At 35.1% G+C, this 20,910-nt stretch overlaps 1 protein-coding gene across 4 annotated transcripts in view; it reads right to left on the bottom strand.

The window, feature by feature from the left end:
- LOC113986989 (radixin) overlaps positions 1-20,910 on the bottom strand; it is a 44,808-nt gene that overhangs the window by 6,715 nt on the left and 17,183 nt on the right. For 2 of the 4 annotated variants that reach the window (XM_027719203.2, XM_039384307.1), the window contains exons 4-14: positions 16,004-16,099; positions 14,597-14,871; positions 12,633-12,716; positions 12,011-12,157; positions 10,424-10,520; positions 9,633-9,796; positions 8,889-9,019; positions 6,599-6,759; positions 5,555-5,647; positions 4,470-4,712; positions 3,324-3,484 (exon numbers count right to left, since the gene is read on the bottom strand). In XM_027719203.2, coding sequence (XP_027575004.1) covers positions 3,324-3,484; positions 4,470-4,712; positions 5,555-5,647; positions 6,599-6,759; positions 8,889-9,019; positions 9,633-9,796; positions 10,424-10,520; positions 12,011-12,157; positions 12,633-12,716; positions 14,597-14,871; positions 16,004-16,099 — 1,652 coding nt within the window. Of the gene's footprint in view, positions 1-1,035; positions 3,485-4,469; positions 4,713-5,554; positions 5,648-6,598; positions 6,760-8,888; positions 9,020-9,632; positions 9,797-10,423; positions 10,521-12,010; positions 12,158-12,632; positions 12,717-14,596; positions 14,872-16,003; positions 16,100-17,427; positions 20,899-20,910 lie in introns of those variants that run through there. The other 2 variants (XM_039384308.1, XM_027719207.2) reach the window with 2 other exon arrangements.

Here is a 20,910-nt window from a genome sequence, read left to right as displayed (position 1 = left end):
CAGGCAACAGAAAATACAGGTTTTGAGGTGAAGAGGGGACTACTTCAAGAAGACAGAATATCTTCTTTCACAATGAGGTGCTCTGCTCAAATGTATTAGTCTGGCCTGTAAACAGGGGCACTATTTTGCATCCTTTTCTCTCCACCTCAAGAGCATATTTTTAAAAATATAATCCCTTAAAGCATTTACCTCCCCTTTCAAGCACAATATTCTGAAGCTACATACCTATGCAGAAGCTCTCTAACTAAAGTCACAAACCTCAAATCTAATGCTTCAGCAAGAGGGGCTCCAAGAAGAGAGAAATATCAAACTAGAAATACGCACAGTTAAAAGTATGAAGTAAACATTTTAATTCCTCATAGCAATTCTGCCCTATGGAGTAACAAAAAGGGTCATGTGTATGTACTGAGTACAAGGCCAAACAAATATAAGAGAGAATAGAATGTCACCTGAGAGGAGGTCTAATTTATGCAAGAACTGCTTAGCAGATAGTTTGTATACCTACTCACATGGGATTCTTCCATGTGTATTAGAGAGATGAGAAAGCCCATTAACTTGCTCTTACCTGAAACATACGGCCATACATGTATTTGATAGCACTGTCCACTGTAATGTGCAGTTATCAAAAAAACACTTCAAAGTTTCTCAGTGCTTAAGATATTGACCCATTAAACTAAATTTCACTTATCCTGGGCTAAGCATTACATAGGCAGTGATTGAAAGTTCTTACATTTCCCACAGAGTTCTTATATGACCAAATTATCCTCTGTTCTCAAGAGAGCAAGTTTGCTCTGATGATTCACATCCTATTTTGAATCGACAAACACCAGTGCTTCCTCCCAACTGTATGTGATAATTTCTTAAGCAAAACACCATTCTCTAGGGATACAATATGATTTTTTTTCCATTCTGACCAGAGTGTCAAACAAAAGATAGTCAAAATTTGTACACTTCTCTAGAAAACACCACTGGAGTGTGCTCAGTAAAGCTGTCAGAAATAAAGGGCATTAAATAACAACAATGGACCTCAGAGAAATTAACTTTATCTCTTTATTGTTAACCAATGAATGTTATCCAAAATAGTAGATGTAATTGTAGCTTAATTGTACAACACAAAAACATGATGCTAAAGGAAAAAGCATGTGGAAAATTACTTCACCAAGTAATCATTAAATGTATTCTTAGTATTTCTGCACCAGTAAGTGTTCCCAACTGCTGGTGACAGCAGCTATTACCACTTTGTTCATTGTGAAAGTCTGTATTACAAATGGTTGTTCCTGGTTGTTTAGATTTTAAAAAACAAAACAAACAAACAAAAAAAAACCCAAAAAGAATCACACAACTTTATAAATGGATCTAATTCATTTAGCCCTACCCTATATGTTGTAGATTTATGAACAATAAACTTTACTGGTGTTTTTTCCCAACACTGAAACTGATGTATCAGTGTTAGTGCACACTTTCCAGGGAAAAATGAAAACTCACTGGAAGCACAGTATTTCACCTGCTATGGCAAACTGTTTGAATACTTCAGAAATTTGCTTAAGCTTCGGTGTATGAAGCCTATGAAACAAAAACTGTTCTTACAATGCACTGCAAGTTGAAACACCAACTTCCACCAAGCAGCATTTTGAAGCATGTGCACAGCATCTGCACATCAGCCTTCAAGGTGAAGCAGATATGTTTAGCCCCACAAACCAAAAATATATTAATGTATCTTTATTTAATTTTCATGATGTCACCCCACATAGCCAAACTTTTACTCCGCAAAATAAAAAAAAACTTAGTTGGACTGTTTGTAAGAAATTTAAACCTATTGTGCATGAAAAAAAAGTTTAATAAAATGGCAAAATTTAATAGATAAGTGTAAATTTATGAGTGCATAATATCAAACAGGAATAAAAGCTGAACCATCCTCAGAGAAAGTTAGGTTCTTCCACTGTAGGTATTTAGTAGAGTTCTCTAACATAAGGAATAATTGCAGTCCACATTAACTGTAAAGTTGTTAATAAAGTTCAATTTATAAGCAAATTTCTCAAAAAAGCAGGTCTCCTTTTCAAGAGGGAAAGGACTTAATGATCTGACATCAGATATGACAATTACAATACTAGCTTCACTGAAAACTGAAGCTACAACACTTCTACTCCAATTCTGGGAACTTTCATTTTGTATTTGGAAACCCAAGCTGACTGACATGCACATTCTACACCCCTCCCAGAAGATAGTATACCAGTGACAGGTTACAGCTTTAAAATACATCAGATGTTTTCACAATTTAAAGTCAACAGAAGGCAGTTAGACAGTATTTAGCACTATAAATCCATCCTAAAGTAAAATAAAATCCTAGGAGTGAAGGCTCCTAGCAATTGACTATTCACTGTGTAGCGATGGTCAATTTAAACAGTTTTTTCATGGTGTTTGAAGGACCGGTCATCATGTACATAGTAGTGAGGTAGGATACTGTCCCCTCCCTGGGACTGATGTTTTCATATGCTCCCTTGCCAGAAAGGTCCAGGTCTCCCTACTGCAAATAAAATAATTACAAGCAAATTGCACATTAAGCTTTGTTTATTTTTTCCCCTCTTTGCTGCATTAGAACACTTTACACATCTAAAAGTATTACCTAGGAAATCAATACTTACTCAAGCCTATCAGCAGCCATGTGCTGCCCACAGGTAGTGTTCCATTTAAAAACATTTCCTGGAACTACCACCTGCCATCCAGACCTTTGTGAACAGGTAGGCAAAGAAAACCATCAATGATGACAGGATATGAAACACCAAAGAATTTCACTTGGGAAAAAACCAAAAAAACAAAACACAAAAACAAAACAAAAAAAACCAAAACAAGGAAAAAACAACCAAACTGGAAGTCAGCAAATATCAAACTCTTAATGGTGTAGTTAACATTGAAAACTAATTTCAAACTTCATACTGAAATAGTACCTATCCAGTTTAGGTTCAGTTCCATTCTTCTTTCTATTTCTTAAAGTTAAGCAATATATACACTTGTCAGTCACTGTATGCTTCACATCTGTTTCCAAAGGGGAAAAAAACAAAAAACAAGCAAAGAAACTGAAAACACAATGAAGAAAAAAGTGCTATTAACCTCCGCACCCTCCCCCCCAAAACCTAGGGTTGATAGACTGCCTTACTGCGGAATAGCTTCCCTAAAAATTTGTCTTCTAGTCATTGTAGTCAACCTGGTATTAAGTGCTTTGGCAAAGTGGGGTGCAATCCATCAAATCTGCAAAGGCCTGCTTTTTTTTCTCAGTTGGTGGTTCAGCTTTACGAGGAACATATATGCAAAATAACAGCTCTCACATTGCTTCAAACTCATCAATACGCTGCTTTGTATTGCCTTGTCGGATTTGTCGGAGAGTCTTGTACTTATCGCGGCCTGCTTTAACATTCTCAGCATGAAGGACATCATTTTGTGTTTTCTTGGTTTCATCTCTGGCTTGAGCCAACTCAGAACTTAAAGCCTGTTGAATAAAATATTTATATTTAAGTGCTCTGACTAATCTTTTAATGATTCTGGAGTTTCTGGTAATAACTACTCTGCAATTTGGATAAGAATTTCTTGAATGTCAACCTATGAAATGCTTGTGCTGTTCAAGTTGTGAGGTCTATCAGAAAGAATGCAGAAGGAAAGATAAGGAGAGCATAGGATTCTTTCCTTACTTAAGTGTGAGCATCAAACAAAAAAAAAAAAAAAAAAAAACACCAAAGCCTCGTACACCATAACATCCAAGAAGAAAGGGACCAGCAGGATAAAGCAGGGAAATCACCTTATTTTTAAATTTTTGCTTGACTAAAGACAGCTCTTCTATTTCTCCCTGATCCTATTCAGTGACAACCAAGCAGGAAGAACATTACACATACACACTACTAAGATACTGATAGCAGAAAAAGTAGCAGCTTTCCATTTTTTTCTGTTTTCTTCCCAAATAGACATTTCATAACCAGGAAAAGGGTTACCACTAACATAAAACATACTTCGAGGGGTAAGACTTTTTAGGAGGAAACACTCCATTTCAGGGAAATAAGATTAATCCAAAATGGGTATAATTGAGTTTTTGCATTTGCAACATCTGTGAATGACTGCAAACACACACAAATAATATTAAGCAAGCTTCTGTTCATACCATTTAATGAGTTTTGGTATTGGGAAAGGAAAGCATTATAACATTCAATGTCCTGGACATTATATAATTATTAGACACGTTTACTGGCCAATGCAACAACATACCAACACTTTTAAGCTATAAAGCACAACCTTACATGCAACCTATCTATTCCACTTCTAGAACACTATGAATGATACTTGTTGGTAAATTAGTAATAAACCTAGTAAATCTTAAAAAGCCTGTTTCCTTGGCACACCATAACTTCAACGAGATTTTTGACAAAAAAAGAATGAAAACCCAATGCCTGAATTATGTTGACACAACTATGAATTTTCATTACCTGGAGCTGTTTCTTAACACGTTCGTTTTTCTGTGTTTCTGTTACCCGTTCTTCTTCACTCCTGTGATTCATAACACCATCAGAAGACAGTTCAGCACTGGCTTCAGCATTGTTCTCATCATGTTCATCATGTTCATTCTCTGTTGGAGGAATAACTGGTGGGGGAGGGGGTGGAGGAGGAGCAGACATCACAGATTTCAATTCTTCTTTGGTCTTTTCCAAGTCCTCTTGGGCTGCAAAAGCCTAAATACAGTAAACAGTACTTAGCATCTTTTAAAATTATTTGTCAATAGAAAAATAAAAATAAATACTTGAGATGTTCTCAGACACATGGAAATTATTCTTTATAACTAAGATGACTAGCTTACACACTGGAAATTGTCAAATAGAGATACATGTTAAAAAAAGACATGACTCAAAATCAGCTGTACCGGAGTCAAGCTATTTCCAGCAGTAGACAAGAAAAGAGTGAAAGAATAGAGCAGTCATACTGATTGCTTTCTAACTTTCTTAGCGTCCTGAAATTTAAGGCTCAGAAATTTCCTAAATCAAAGATGATGTCTCCAAATTTCATACTCAACCAGAACTTACGAAAATTTTTTTCAATCACTTTTTGAACCTGTGCACACAGTAAGTATTCCCATTCCATAACTAACTGCAGATTTTGTGAAGAAATACAATTTTACTTTAAATTATTTTCCAATTGCATTTCACGTGCCATTGTTATTGTTTTGGTTCGTCCTTTCACCACAACTCATGATTTTATACACCTTCCTCCTGAGGTGTTTTCTTCTCTAATACAAAGCTCCAATCTATTTCATCACCATACGAAAGAAAACCATTTCTGATCTTTGACCATGCCTTTGTGATGGGAATTCCCCCTCCCTTCACAACTATGCAATATCAAGTTAAATAGAAGCATAGGCTGTCTTCAGTAGACTGGAGAACAAAAACCTTTAAGAAAGACTTCTCTGAAGCCTAAGGGAAAGAGAGAGATTCAACCACATGAACTTCCAGTGGGATTTCCACACTCATCTCCCTTAGCTTCTTTGAAGTTCTGACTTCACACAGCATGGGCTCATTACTTTGTGCTGCCATTCTGAAGCTTCCTCTTCTTTCTTTTTCTTGGCCTCCTCCAGAAGTGCAATCTTGGCTGTGAATTCAGCAATTTCTGCTGCCTGAAAGAAACAAAAAAAACAAAGTAGAAGTTTACACTTGGTATCATTTTGGCTTTGCAGAGGAAGAAAGCAGAGCCTTTGCTGTGATCTGGTTTGAAGAGAGTTAGTTACCATCCATCACTTCTCTGCTAAAAATAGAAATTTTAGGCATACATGAGAGAGGGAATGAATCAGAGTACTCTTGCCTGATGGAAATAAGTCGAGAAAAAAATATTTATCTTCTGCACTTCCAAAGCTTTCCAGGAAACACCAGGTTGCAATTACAAATTAGCATTTCAGGCTGTTTCAGTCTAATACAACTTTATGGTCCCACCATTAAGATTATGATTCTGGATCGTAATCTCAGTACTACTAAACTAAATCTTCCCTTCAGAATTGTGTGCTAAATTTGCAGAAGACAAAAAGCTGGTTTATAGTTGAGAAATCATTTCTTCTACTATTTGCATGACTTTCTCGATTATTATGCACAAATTACAAGTAGTCTAGCAAAGAATGTGAGAATATTCTGCAAATGCTGGAAATGGGACAGAAAAAACAACAACAAAAAACACCCCAACCACAACAAAACACAGTGTCACCAACTCTCCACCACCACCAAGCTTCAGAACAGACCTGTCTTAGAGAACAGGCTTCCCAGTGGACTGCAGAAGGAACTACTCTTGTTCTCAGCTGGATAAGCCTGACACTATTAGAAAGAGAATGTAACGAGTGCTGTCAGTCTGAAAGGTCTTCTTCATTTAATTTCCTGCAGCTCCAGAGTTTTATTTTTGTCTTGCAAAGTAGTGGCAAATCTAATGCAGTTTTCTAAAGCAGTTGCCAACAACAATCTGTAATGTTATCTCACATACCTGTTTCAATGCACTTCTTCATTTGACATAAGCAAGAATAAAAGCTAAATTTTCAACTACCTTTTCCGATTTTTTTTTTAAAAATAGGTTTAAAGTCTCTTACTAGCTGCTCTTGGTTCTTCATTTGATCAGCTGCCTGCTTGGCTAGAGCAGCTTTAGCTACTTCAGCTGCTCGACGCTCTTTTTCCAGGCGCTCTGCCTCCTCTTTTGCACGCTTTCGTTCTTGATCCAGTTCTAGAGCTCTTCTAGTCTGTTCCTCTAGCTCTGTCAAGAGGAAAGTTTGCAGACAAAGTATCACTACCAAGCTCTTCCTCATATGTAACACAGATAACAGCTGTAACACGCTCAAAATAAAGTAACCTACAACACTAACAAAGATTTACAAAGCTGCCTCAAGCTAAGAAAAGCTGTTGAGCACATTACCTGGAGCTTTGTTACATGTCTGATTCCCGCCCCCCCATCATATTTTGGATATATACTTCATCTCACCCGACATTTTTGACAGCCCAGTGTTTCAGAAAATTGTCACCTCACTGATAAAACTAAACACCAAAATATATGTACATATACATGAACATACACCCTCACTCTTACTAGTGAGGAGATTTTATGTACATTAAATCACACTCTCTTGTAGTAACAAAAATAAAAAACTCTTCTACTGTATTGAATTGCCTGACAGATTCCTTAATTGCAGCTGAATATTTAGGCATGTGCCTTCAGCAAAATGACCCAAGACCAATTGCAAGGGTCAGAAAAATTCTCTATACAAAAGAGGACGACAGTTTTAAATCAAGGGAAGGGTAATAGTCGTGTAGCTGCCTGGTTAGCAAAGTATTGAAATCTAAAGGGCAGAACCATTCGTGAAATAGGAGGAAGTAATAATCTATAAGTACTGCAACGTAAGACTTAAACAGACAAATTACGCTCCTACTCTGATGTGAAAAATTAAGTGACTACAAAAAAAGTCTTTCTAAAGCTCTTTGCTGATTTTAATGATAAATTTTCCACTATGTTTTTGGCTAGCCATAGCTGCCATAGACTCCTTCACCAGAAAACCGTAACAATGACTCGTTTTTTGGAACAATCCATTTGCCCTTCACCATATGGTTTAATACTAGAAAAGCATCTTCCCAGGTATGCTGACACATGCTTCATCTTTGCACCTGTAGTTTTAAGTAGGTCTCATGTAACCATTATTCGTCCGTTGTTTTCCCAGTCTTCCTACTACTTCAGTTATAAAATTAAAATGAACAGCATCACAAGTATGTGGGGTTCTACAAATGCAGTACTTAGAAAATTAAATAAAACCTGTTACTATTTGAAAACACTGCTCAAACAAACCTTTCCATGAAGATGGAGAACACTAAACTACCATGTTAACTACAGAACAGACACCATTCATATAAAGACTTTTCCATATGTGAATAGAAGGTCAAAAAGACCAGCAATACGTGAACATTATGTATTGCATCAGAAATTAGGCTATATCACTTACAAAAGTTATGAGAAAATGTATACTGCCAAACCTCCAGAATCACCCTGACACTCTTGTCCTGGGCCAAACAGCTCTCCCTTAAAACAATTCCAGGGCACAGTTAGTGTGTTACCTGTCTGGATGTGTCTAACCTATGTTGCACTGAAAGACTGAAAAATGCAGTGGAAGAGCTGGAGAGTAGTGGCAGGCATATGTAACTTATTTGTATAGATTTAGTCAGTGATTCTCTCTATCGTGCCTGAAGCCAACAGTTAGGAAAAGAAAGGAGCAACAAAACTTTTACGAATGTGAGCCAAACCTGAAGCAAAAAAACCCAAAACAACATGGAGAGGAGGGACTCGGAAGTCATGCAGGCAGGGACTCTACAGGGTGATTAAACACAAAAATTGTCACTGGTGAAACGTGTTTTGTCACTAAAGTCTGACAAGATTTTAATTTTCAATTTCTCAGATCTTAAAAGGGAATAGAAAAATGAAGGAAAAAGGAATTTCCAAGTTAGAAGCTAAATTCAACAAAACCCCAGAGGAAGTACTTTGAATCTTCGTCTCTAATTTCCCTGCTCCCTCCAACTTTAGGTTTTCAGCACTTTAAGCCTTACATAATCCTGAGCTGAAGTGTGTATGCATTAATTTCCTTTTTACTAAACTGGAATTTTTGTTATATTAGAAATTGATTTTAAGTTAAAAAGATACACACAAACGCGTGCACACCATCATCTGAACACTAAAAAAGAATATTTTTTACATCAAATATTGCTATTATTAGAAAAATAAACTTTTAAAAAAACCCATAAAATAACAACCCTCCAACAGACAAAGAATTGTGGAACTGAGCTACCCAACTAAACTAAACATCGTCATTAGATTTAAGAAATCCATGACCACCAAGAGCTCACCTTTCTGAGCTTTCATTGTTTGTTCCTCAATTTGTCTTAAACGTTCCATTAGTTCTTCCTTTTCACGTTCTATTCTTTCCTTCTCCTTTTCTGCTATCTCCCTTTTCTTCTTCTCATTTTCTAATTGTGCCCTGAAAAAAATAGTAAAAAGGGTTTTTTGCTCTCAAGGATATTAAATTCTACTCTTCGGACGCTGGTAGCCTACTTTGCAGTTTACTCAGCTGGAAGAGAAGCATATGACTTTAAATGTTTCAAATTCAGTTTCAAAATACCATACAGAAAAACAATTTACGAACAGAACTGACCAGCAACTTTGGTTACGGTTCAAGCACATAAATCCACAATTATATCTGCATTTTAGGTATGTTGTTTAATCTGGCTAGAAATGGCAACAGTATTTTTTAAATACACAAAAGGTAAGCCATGCCATTCTTCACTGAACTTGCTTTAAAGGCTCACCTGCAGAGTATAAAAGTCCCTAAGGATCAAGCAAAAGAGACGTAACACTGTTTCACAAAAAACATAATGAGAAACAACTGTACAGCTACTGTTACTGTGCTGAAAGTTAAAAAAAGATACGGTTTTCTATCAGGATAGGTGAGCCATGCCAATCCACAAATCTGCTTAAATAGCAATAAAGAAAAGCAGTTCTCTCTTTTCTAGAATTCTAAGATGCCTGATACTTCTGTAACTCCTTAAAAGGGTAGGAGGATTTTGTCTGTTTCATAGAAGTTTGTTAATTACCTTTCCAATTGTTTCTGATGTTTCTCTTCTCTAGCTTGGGCCTTCATCTGTTGCACTTCAATTGTATCAGGTTTCCTCCTCCTCATGTACAATTCATGATTTCCCATACAAAGTGCCAAAATTCGCTTGTTAATTCTCAGACGAGGTGCATAAAAAACAAAATCCTAGCAAAAATAATTCCAGTATATCCATTAATCTAAATAAATACATGCATTACTGCATGCTTGCACTGGTTAAGTGAAAACTAGTATTTTGACATTTTGAGCAAGCAAAATCTATAAATCTAGTTACTTGTAAGATAAATTCAACATTACATCTGGAATACTCTAAGTAGAAATTAGCTGGTTTATATAATTTATTTAAAATTCTAAAAACATTAAACTATTCTCTATTCTATTCTGAAGAGATTTGACCTAGAGTCTCCTGAAACGTGCTGCTGTAACACACACACAAAAAAAAGAAAAACAAAGGAGGGAGGGGGGCATAGAATTTAGCATCTTACACTGTGTCTTTTCAACACATTATGAAGTGTAAGTTGACTTAACAAAAGACCAAAAACTTAAGAGTACCAACCAGAAAAGAGAGAAAATAAACATACCACAGTATCAACCAGAAAAGACAGAAAATAAACATACTATATTTCAAAATCAAAATTTCCTTGTGATTACTGACTATTCCACCAGTAAGAATAATAATTGTCACAAAATATTTACTCATGCCATAATGCCAGACCAAATCCCTGCAGGCTTTGTATCCATATACAAAGAGATACTATTCTACACACTACTTACAGGGGCCTTTTTGTCAATTGGCTTTATGACAAATTTTTTGTCGTTAAAAGAGATGTTTCTTATTTCGCTCCAAGGAAAACCAATCTTGGGTGTCAGCCTTCAAAGAGAAGAAGCTCTCATTAGAAGCAGCAAGGCTGTGTACTTTATATATATATATATCCAATAAGGTTTATTCCCATATCATTTTCACTATTACACTTAGTTATGTTTAGAATGTTACATTTACAACATTATGTTTACATTAAAACATTAACAACAGTTCAAGTATATTTTGGTAGACTTTTTTTTGTAAACATATTATTCCATCAAATTAATTACATAATGAATAAACTACATGGCACTGTAACAAAAGGAATTTTAATTTGTGACTTCTACTTCTATCAGCTAGATGCTAAGCATCACAATCATGTACTGATTCTTTATAAGCTATTGATGATTTTATTTTCAGCAAAGAGAGTACCTAAATTTCAGAAATTGACATTTTAAATAGTGAAATTAAAGTAGCTTTCAGCAGTGCTGTACTTCAATTTAGCTCAGATTTAAGATGTGTTCTTTTGTTTCCAAAATTTAAAGCTATATTTATTTCCTTCACATCTTAAGCAAAATAAATCACATTCAGAAATTGTTACAATGTTATGCATTGACTTCAATACCTGTATATATTTTTCTCCTATCTGCACAGAAAGATTTTTCAATTCATATTATCTTAATTATAAGCAAGAGAAAATATTTAAGTATTTGATTGCTAACTATCAGGAGCTAAAGAATACCGAAAACTGCCTCATCATTCAATCTGATCAGAACATTTTCTGAGTATTTCCTTCCTTCAGGAGTTACATTGCCATCTAATGGTAATTAAGGCTTACAGAATTTTGTTACAGAGTATATACATCAAAAGTTGACAGCTGCTATCTGGAGTTTGACACATCACATTTCACTTCAAATCACTGTGAATGGACTGTTGACACCAGATACTACTAACAACTTTTTACTTTGTAAAAAAAAAGAAAATAATTAAGTCTGTTGTTCTATTTTCAAATTCTTCAAATTTTGTACATTTCAGCTTTATACCTCTTCGGGTAGGACGGATTATTTGATCTCCTTATCGGGACACAAGATTGACCTATTTTCTTTAATGTCCAAAAGGTTTCACTTTTAGATACCAAAGTTTTTCATGCTCTAACATCTATAATTCTAGTCATGGCTCTTACAAAACGTTTCTCATTAAATATCTTGCTCAGCTTCAAAATCTACTTTTCATCCTGACTGAAGGGGAAGTTTTGAGTGAAAAGTATGGAAAGAAACCGTACAAATATGGTCTAGTTGTCATAAATCCATATTAAGCAATGTAAATTTAAGTTTCCACAGAACTGCTCTTCCTTTCCCTTCTTTTGCATCCCTATTTATTCTTTAAAATTCAAATATTCTGGCAGTTAACATTTCTCTTTTTTTATTTTTTACATAGATTAGAAGGTCTTTGAGAGCCTGTTTTGCCAGATCTTACTGAACACACAGTAAGGTGGGGGTTGTATAATCTCAGATAGCATCTCCTAGAACAGAACTAGAAAATGAGTATTAGGCACTTACTTATCATCATGCTCATAAATATTCAGACCCAAAGCATCAACTCCCAGCCACAATTCAGTTCCTTTTTTATTCTTTATTTCAAAATAGTTGACTCCATACATTTCCAAGTCTTGTGCTATTTTAAGGTATTCCATCATAGAATCTTCTCTGATGAAAGAAGAAAAATTGGTATAGTGTAGACAACAAATCACGAGTACATTGTATGAATAAGGGAACTGCAGAATAACCAGTTAGTGTAAAATTTACTTATGAATTAAATATCTCTTTGAAGTTCACATGTAGTTTGACTCAGATACTCATTAAGAGCTCTACACCCTAGTATCCATGTAGAGTCCAATCACTGCACTTTGTCTTTCCACCCCATGAGCTAAGGAAACCCTAAATGTATTTTAGAGGCAGACAACTGTGGACAAAGGCAGTTGACAGCCTTACCAGTAATTATGTAAGTAAACCAATACCTTAACTGGAAATTCAGCCCTTATTGAAGCTTCTATGCAAGTTTTTCATAGCCACCTACCCTGGTCAGAATAAAAGAAAGTAGTTTTCCAAACAAATATACCATCTCCTAAAATACATCCTAATAATAATAAAAGGTCTTGGGAACATTTTTTTACATTATTACCTTAACATTCCCCTGTGCTCTTCATGCCAGTTCTGTATTCTTTCTTCCCACTGTTCTTTTGTCAGTTTGTGCTGTTCTAACACCCTGTGAATACAAGTTGTTGTTATTAAATGACACTGACAAACAATTTAACCTTTTAAAGCTACAAAAATAAGTTTAGTTACAAAGCATAACATATGCTTTAATTGAATAAACTTAAAGATGACTTCCTATACACTGTTCATCTTTTTGACACAAACAAGACACAAACTTCGTATTTGAACAAATACACTTTTAAAATAGTGTGAAAGTCAGTTTTTTCTTGGTATTCTGTATTCTTTGCAATATAAAAGTCACACCATGGCATATCTCAGCTAGCAGTAAAGTTGTAAAATGTAACATCTGGAACACTTGAAAATGCAGACCTATAGAATCCTCACACAACAATGCTGCAAATTAATTTCCAGGTATGCAAAGACACTTTTTCTTTCAAACTACAACAGAATGGAAGCCTGAGTGTAACAAACTAGCAGACAAGTTAGCAGACGAGCTTTCTGGGGGTTTTGTGTGTTGGTTTCTTTTATTAAAAAAAAAAAAAAAAAAACAAAACAATAGCAAAGCAGCCTCAGAAAGCTATTTGAGATTTGTCTACAAGAGTTATGCAGACATAACTCTTGTAATACAACTCTTCCATAATATGGAATTATATTACCAATTATATACCAAAACTTTCAATGTAGTACTGTGGTAAAAAAATCTAATGCATATGATAACTTTATTATGTTTTTATTTCACGCACTCAGCATCTCAAGCATTCTTGGAGAAATTATTTTAAAGGACAATTAAAAAAATCACCTGAACATTTGTCTACTGAAAAGAATCTTAAGTATTTGAATTTCCATTGCACCCAAGCACTCTCGTGTTCACAGACTGTCATCATAACTGAGCAAAAACCAAGATTTGTGAACACACTCAGCAGTGACAGTTTTACTGGTTCTACATCTCCCTGCCTTCATAGCAAAAGGTATTTTTCTAGGAAAAGGTATAGACTTCACTGTCATAAGCTGGAAGCAAACAGCCAAACCCAAGCTTTTCATCAGCATTTTTAAAAAACATTTTCAGAAATATTTCTCTCAATACTTCACCACAATCTTTGAAATGCCTACTGGTTTGCTAGAAAATTCTCAAGCTTAGTTATGCTAATAAGTGAGTTTTTAGTTTAGAAAGCATATGACTTAAAGAAACCTCAAATTACTCCATGTCACTCATTTCTTTGATGATTTATGTTACATATTTAGTAACTACACATTTGCCCACAATATATCACTATGTATCCATCTACACTAACAAAACTGTCTAACTTGGTACATTTATGCTTCATGCCAAACACACCAAGAGCATGGTTTCAGCTGCATAAAGAAATAGGACTAATCTTGGTGCTTACTTTCCCTAACCAATTAGATAAGTGATTGATACAAAAGAGTTTATATTCAACAGCAACAATTTAGTTTCTAAATTTTCTGTTCAGGCTAGCATTTTCCTGCAATGTATTTTATTTGCAATACGCTTTACAACAACTTTCAGGAAATAATTACCGTTTACATGTACAAAAACATTAAAATGAACAAAAGGAGAGAGTATCAAATGAATCTTAGTTGCTTCTATATTGGAGTATTTTGATTTTAGTTTAGTAGAAGCAGGCCTCCAATAACATTAACCCATTTTGGAGTATTTTGGGAGTGTGTTCAACTAAATCTCTGCAGGTGTTTGTGGGCAGGACAGGAAATACATCTCAAGAAACCTGTGTCTGTGACACTTCCTTGTTATTTAAAGTCTAAATTAGGATCTCCAAATTTTACTAGCAAAACATGAACTCCTAAGAAAGCCATCATTAAATGCACGTTATCACTTAATATTTTATTTCTAAAAAATGTGCAATAATTAAGTTTATATGCAGCAGGTGGTGCAAAATCAGTCTCACTCACCGCTGGGGGAGAAGTCTGTCACTGGCTAGGTAGCCCAGTTTATGGATCTCTTTACTGTAATCTGCATACTTGGACTGGACAGCATAAGAAGCCAGAAGAACTGCAGTTTCTGGTGGGCAATATATTTCATCATTTAAGATCGATTCTTTGACTTGCAGGAAGAAAAGTCTCTGAGTTATTTCCTGAATTAATTCTTCAGATACATCCTCTGGAAAAAACTTGGCCCTGAACTTGAACTGCAAAGGATTTTCTTTTCGTACATCTTGCTGTGTTACCTGAGGGAGAGGAACACATAAAAAAATAAAAAGAGCACTAAAAGGTATATTAAATATTATTATGTAGTACTGAACTCTTTAGCTACTCTAAACTGAAACACAGTGCTTCCTAGCAAGCCCACTGTGGAACTCACTAAAGGTTCACATGGAACAATCAACTACACCAATTTGGATAAACTAGATGATCTTGAAATACTACTTAAAGGCTGTCTAACAGATTTTTTTTGTAGGCTTGTGTGAAAGCTGTATTTATCATAATAAAGATCTGGAAAAAAAGAAGCTGTAAAAGACGTTAAAAAAATAAAAACTATATCCATGGATGATTTTCAGGAAGTAACAAATTAGGGTCTAACAACATTTCTTTAGGAAGAACTACAGCACATTTCATCGATGTCAGTGTAAAGTGGCATTCTTTTAAAAGTCTTTGAACTATCAAACTAAATACACGTGCTTTGCTCCTGTGGAAAAAAACATAATTTCTTTAATCACGTTATTTTTCTAGAATTGATAAGCTTTATAAATGTGATTTTTGTGAAGAGATGAGATGTGGTCTTTCAAAGATATGACCATTCAAATTCACAAATACAGCTTAGAGTAAAATGATCTGGTTCCCAATAGCTAAGAGATACAACGTGCTCAATGCTGTTTGGAAAAAAACCAAAAAAAAAACCAAAAAAAAACCAAAACAAAAGTTATCCTACAATCTACCTGTTAGATACCTAAAGTTTAGAAGCCTACTGTTCGTGCTTTGTTTAAAAGATCCATACACATACAAATTCCTGAAGCCCAAATTGTTCTGGTACACATGCCCAAACTGTAAAACATTTATTCTATTATGTTTTGCTAAATGAGAACAAGACAACCATATGAATCAGTTTTCCTAATGCATGCATCACCATGGTACTGTAAATACTGAAAACTATCTCCTTCTCAAATTAAATACTGATGCAGCTTTGCATATTCTTTTATAACTAATCAAATTTAACACTGTATTTTGTCATTTAAAGCAAATGAAAACCAATTTTTCGACTAAATTTGAAGTCAGCTATATCTCACCTACAGCATTAAAGCAGCAAACCTTGTAAAGTATATTTCAAACTGTACACGTGGCTCAATATTAGGGAATTGTTACCTTTTTATTTAGCTTCAGCCAAGTTGAGTAGCCTTTGCTGTCCACATACTGTAGCCCAAAAAACCAGACTTCCCGAAGACCAACAGTTTTCACCACCTAAAGATAAATGAGCCATAATCATCAGTAATCACTACGATTTTTTAAATGGTAATTAACCTACATAAACAAATCTCAAACTGAAATGTAATCAAACCTTACAAGAAGAAAAAAAAAGATAAAATAGTAGCAAAACATCAGGTTCATGGTACCCCAGAGCTCTACATAAATGCAAACACTGTGTTTCGAAACTATCAAGTGGAACATGCAGCTTACTGCTTCCATCAGCACCTGAGGAACAGAAGTTAGTAAACAGGACCCTGAGATTGGAAAGCACGTCTGGGAAGCGAACTGCAGACAGACCTATGGAAAAGTAAGTCCACTTACAGAAGATAACTGGAAAATTGACAATTAAGAATAACATTTGTGGACAAGTATGAGGTACAAAGATGAATTGGCTCCTTCAAATATTTTTACAACCTTCTAAGAGAGTTCCTGATAAAAGGGATAAGGATGATCCAGCTAATAAACCATACATGACTTTCCTATAAGATTTCTGATCACGTTTATCACCAAAAGCTACTAAAGAAACAAAATTGTCCTTGAATAGAGGGAAGATTGTGTTATGGATACAATAGTTAAAAAGAAAGAAAAAAACCCTCTGTTTTCATAACAGACTTGTAGGGTAAGCACTACTGAAGTCCCACAGGACTTCTAAAAAGGATGAAACTGATGTGACAAAATCTGCTGTAGAAAACCTTCCTGTGAATGAACCCTAAAAACACAAGCCTCAATAAAAGATGGTATTTAATAAAAACAAAATACTGTACATAAAAGACAACAATTTAAATTATGTGAACAAAGCTCTAGTTGTAAAGTAAAAAGGCAATAAAGCTGTTACATGACTATACATGTATATGGTATTCCCAAATCTCTAAAACTACATAAGTTGATGGTCACATCAACTTAAAAAAAGGATGCTGCAGCACTGGAAATGTTTCAGAAGTGTTGAAAAGAATGATCAGTGACTTGGAACATTTTCTGCATAGCTAAGATGAGAACTAGGGCTACTGACAGAGAAACAAGGAAAGGAAAAATATGATACAGATCTTGCATGGCATGTAGAAGGCAAATAGAGAATGATTATTCATTATTTCTCATAATATAAAAATTAAGAGAATCAACAGAAATCATGACATTGCAGGCTCAAAGTAAACAAAAAGCAGCACTTTTACTACAGAGTGCAATAAAACCGTGGAACTATTTTACAAGTCTTGCATAGCAAAAGCACATATGGATTCAATAAGCAATTAATCAGAAAGGTCCAGCAAAGGTTATTAAATGACTGCAAACTCTGGCTTCAAAAGATCCCATATGGCAGTACTTACGTATGTTCTCAGGTTGGACCATGCTGGCCAGCTGCTTTACTGAAGGCTGTTTTATGGAAGCATTCAGTTGCATGTGAAGTAAATAGAATTTTACACATAGATCCTCCTCCATTTTAAAGTAGTACTATCGGGTTGCAAAATTAAGATTTTGAAAATTAGAAAATGTCATAAGATAGTTGTGCAAACTTACTTCAGCTGCCTTGCATATTTGCATTATCACTTAACAATCATTCAACTGTGCACCTTTTTTCCTCCTCTACCCTTTCACCATCAAGCTCCAAAGCACAAAGTGGACAATGTTCACAGATCCAACCTGACTGATGTCTTTAGTGAGCACAGTTATTTCCTTTACATCATTTACTTCAGAACATAAACATTAAGAATAAGTGTATGTTACTAGTAACATAGTAACTATGGGTCCTAGTAACATAGGTTAAATTTGGTGTCCCAACACCAAAATTTCAGACCTGCTGCTTCTTTCGACACAGATCTCCTATGTAATGCTGATCAAACTACTGGTTTTATCAGATGACAGAGAATGCTCTTTACTTTGCAGCTGTCCAAGTTGAGCCTCTGTACCTTATCAGCTCTCTGAGCTGCAAAAGCTGCAGATGCTCAACAGCTCTGCCCATAAGGCATAAGGAGACGTGCTTATGCTCACGTCAAAACATTTTGCTCTCACCCACTAACTGCGGTCCTTCACTGAGATGCACTCTGCTTATTATTTATATACAGACAACTTGGATACAGCAGTGCAGAGTTACACGTGTTTGCAAATCAACACTAAAAACAGCTTACATATTAGCCTGTTTTACTTCAGACTCCACAAATAAGGAAAAAGCATTGCCTACACTGCCTCTCAGGCCAAAGAAAAAAGAAAAACTTTCTGAAACTTTGTACCAAGCTAATATATGCACTTATGCACTGCAGTAGCATGATACAATAAGTACAGAATGAGAAACTTAGCAGTTTGATTCTCGCTCAAACATTTCATTAAGTAGCTGAAGATGCAAGTCTTCATCACATCTGTAAAACGGATTTATCTACCATCACATCCTACAACCTGACTATTAATAGGCAAAAAAAACTTACTGAAGAAAAGCCACCAGAATAATATACATTTTGGCAAATCAAAATATACACGAAGACAACCTAACAAGGATTTCATTCAGTCACCTTCCAAAAGGCTGTAAGGAAGGTTTCTGAGACATCTGGAAAGGACAGCGGGGTATAATTCAAAATAAAAGAGAAAACCCTCCCATTCTTTTTGAATGGCAACTACAGTAAACCAGAGTTACTGAAGCCCAGTGCTAACACAACACAACAACCCCAGTAATACCACCAGTGTGTAGAAACATACCCACCACAGGGTTCTTCCTTTCCTAGGAAAGCTACAGATGCTTAACTGGTTGACTATAGGAGGACAGATCCTCTCTTGCCTATTCTGACTGCTGACAGGATAGACAGAAAGACCAATGATAAATATGTTAAAACACCTTCTGAAATGCAAGTAATAATAATAATAAAAAAGTTTGTGCAATAAATAAAAAGTTTGTTGAGTTTGCAAATGGAAAAGAGAAAGTCACGGATGTTAAATGCTGCATTTTTGTCTGCTAGCAGATGATGCATGCACATGGAATGGGAAACAAATCAACAACTCCAGAAAATACCAATTAAAAGCTTAAAAGAACACTGACTGAAAAAAGGACAAATTGTTCACCAAAAACGTAGAGGAGCACTAAACAGCAGCTAAATTCATGGAGAGGTTATTTTCTGCAATCAATAATCAACAAGTCTGCTGTCATGTTCACCACTTCTGCATAAGCCAATCCTTTCAATAACAGTGCTATTAAATTCTCTTTCTCCAGAGAAACAGGATAACTTTTGTCTGAAAATTTCACGACAGTTTTGCAATACAGTTCAGCTCTTGATGTTACTCTGTAGAATTCATACATGAATTTAAGATCAAGCTGAAAATGCTTCTCTCTTCACACACAACTGTGCTGGTTGTTCTTTCTTGACCTGACATTTTTTCAATTTAAACTTCCATAGGTAAGAGCTGGTGAGATGTCAAACACCACACAATGAACTGAGGAACAAAGAAGAGAGCATGAAAACAAATTCAGAGCTGTATCTTTGTTCCCAATGCCCCAATTTGGATGAACCTGATTACCTGGACGCAAGATTTTAAACAGCAGAATGTCACCCCACCCGATACTGTATGGCAGAAGATAGCAAAGGTTGGCAGAAGACAAGGAACAGCTTGAGCCTTCTACATCACAGAATACCATACTTTTATTTGATGGTGATGTTGGTTAGACAAAACGCAAGACAGTTCCTTTTTTTTCCAAGAATTCTTGTAAGAATCATGAAGTCTATTGCTATGTAGAGGCTGAAGACATACTACCACTGATGTTAGAGAAAGGGACAGACAATATGAGTCAGACAGTCATTTCAAATGAAAATTGCAAATGAAATTTCATTCATCTAAAAGAAAAAGTTCAGTGTTACACATAATAAACATTCTCCTGTTTTTAAGTTATATACTTGGACATTCTATCGACTCTAAAAGGTCAACTAAAAGTTTAAATGTTCTTAAAGAACTCTTGCAATGTGTTACTTTCTCTTAGTACTCATCAGTACATACTTCAAGCATCAAAAGTGGAGTAGACAGAAACAACAGTTCTACGAGACATAACTATTCATCTAGTTGAACTGTTTTTGAAGAGTAATTTCAGATATTTCTGCATTTTTTAAACAAAACATATTTATTGGTATATTGGGGAAACAAACCAACACACTGACAAGCTTCTATTCTTAATGTTTTCTATAACACTTCACAACCTAGATCAAAAAATTGTTTCAAGATTCTGATGGCTAGTATCACATGAGCGCAAGAACAATTCTGTTTTAAGAAATCTCTGATGTACAGAGACACTATCAAGTGAGAATGTGTAGTTCTGATAGGTCTGTAATCTATAAGCAAATTAATGTCATTATTTTGCCTTATTGGGTTTTTTCCCTTTTTTTTAACTTAAATTTCAAACTGGTTCATAGGACAACATTATTTAGTTCTAACATTTGGGAAGTGAAAAACAATCTACAGCTTCCATTGCTGGGGAAAAAAAAAGTTAGCTTTCATTAATGAACTTACTGTTACATTCAAATTTCTAATATATGTAATTCTAGTAACTATATTGCAGTAGCAACTATAATATTATTAAACATGAGAAATACTATTAATTTCAAAACAGTTCTATACATGATTCAGCTGAAGCCTCACTGGTAACCTATTTACAGAGTTGTCTTTGAATTCAATACATTTCACAAGAAGTAATGAGGAAATTCACACTAACTCAGAGCATAGCCTAGATAACATAAGAAAAACATAATCAGCATATGGGAACACTTTCGCTTTTTCAAACTATGCCTTAACACACACAATACTTTTATGTGTTTGTACTCATATATACACAGAGACAA

Source organism: Pipra filicauda, unplaced genomic scaffold (assembly GCF_003945595.2).
Source record: "Pipra filicauda isolate LSUMZ 115617 unplaced genomic scaffold, ASM394559v2 scaffold346_size766342_pilon, whole genome shotgun sequence".
Taxonomy (NCBI): Eukaryota; Metazoa; Chordata; class Aves; order Passeriformes; family Pipridae; genus Pipra; species Pipra filicauda.
The sequence above is the reverse complement of the archived record's forward strand: the minus strand, read 5'-3'. Positions and strand labels throughout refer to the sequence as shown.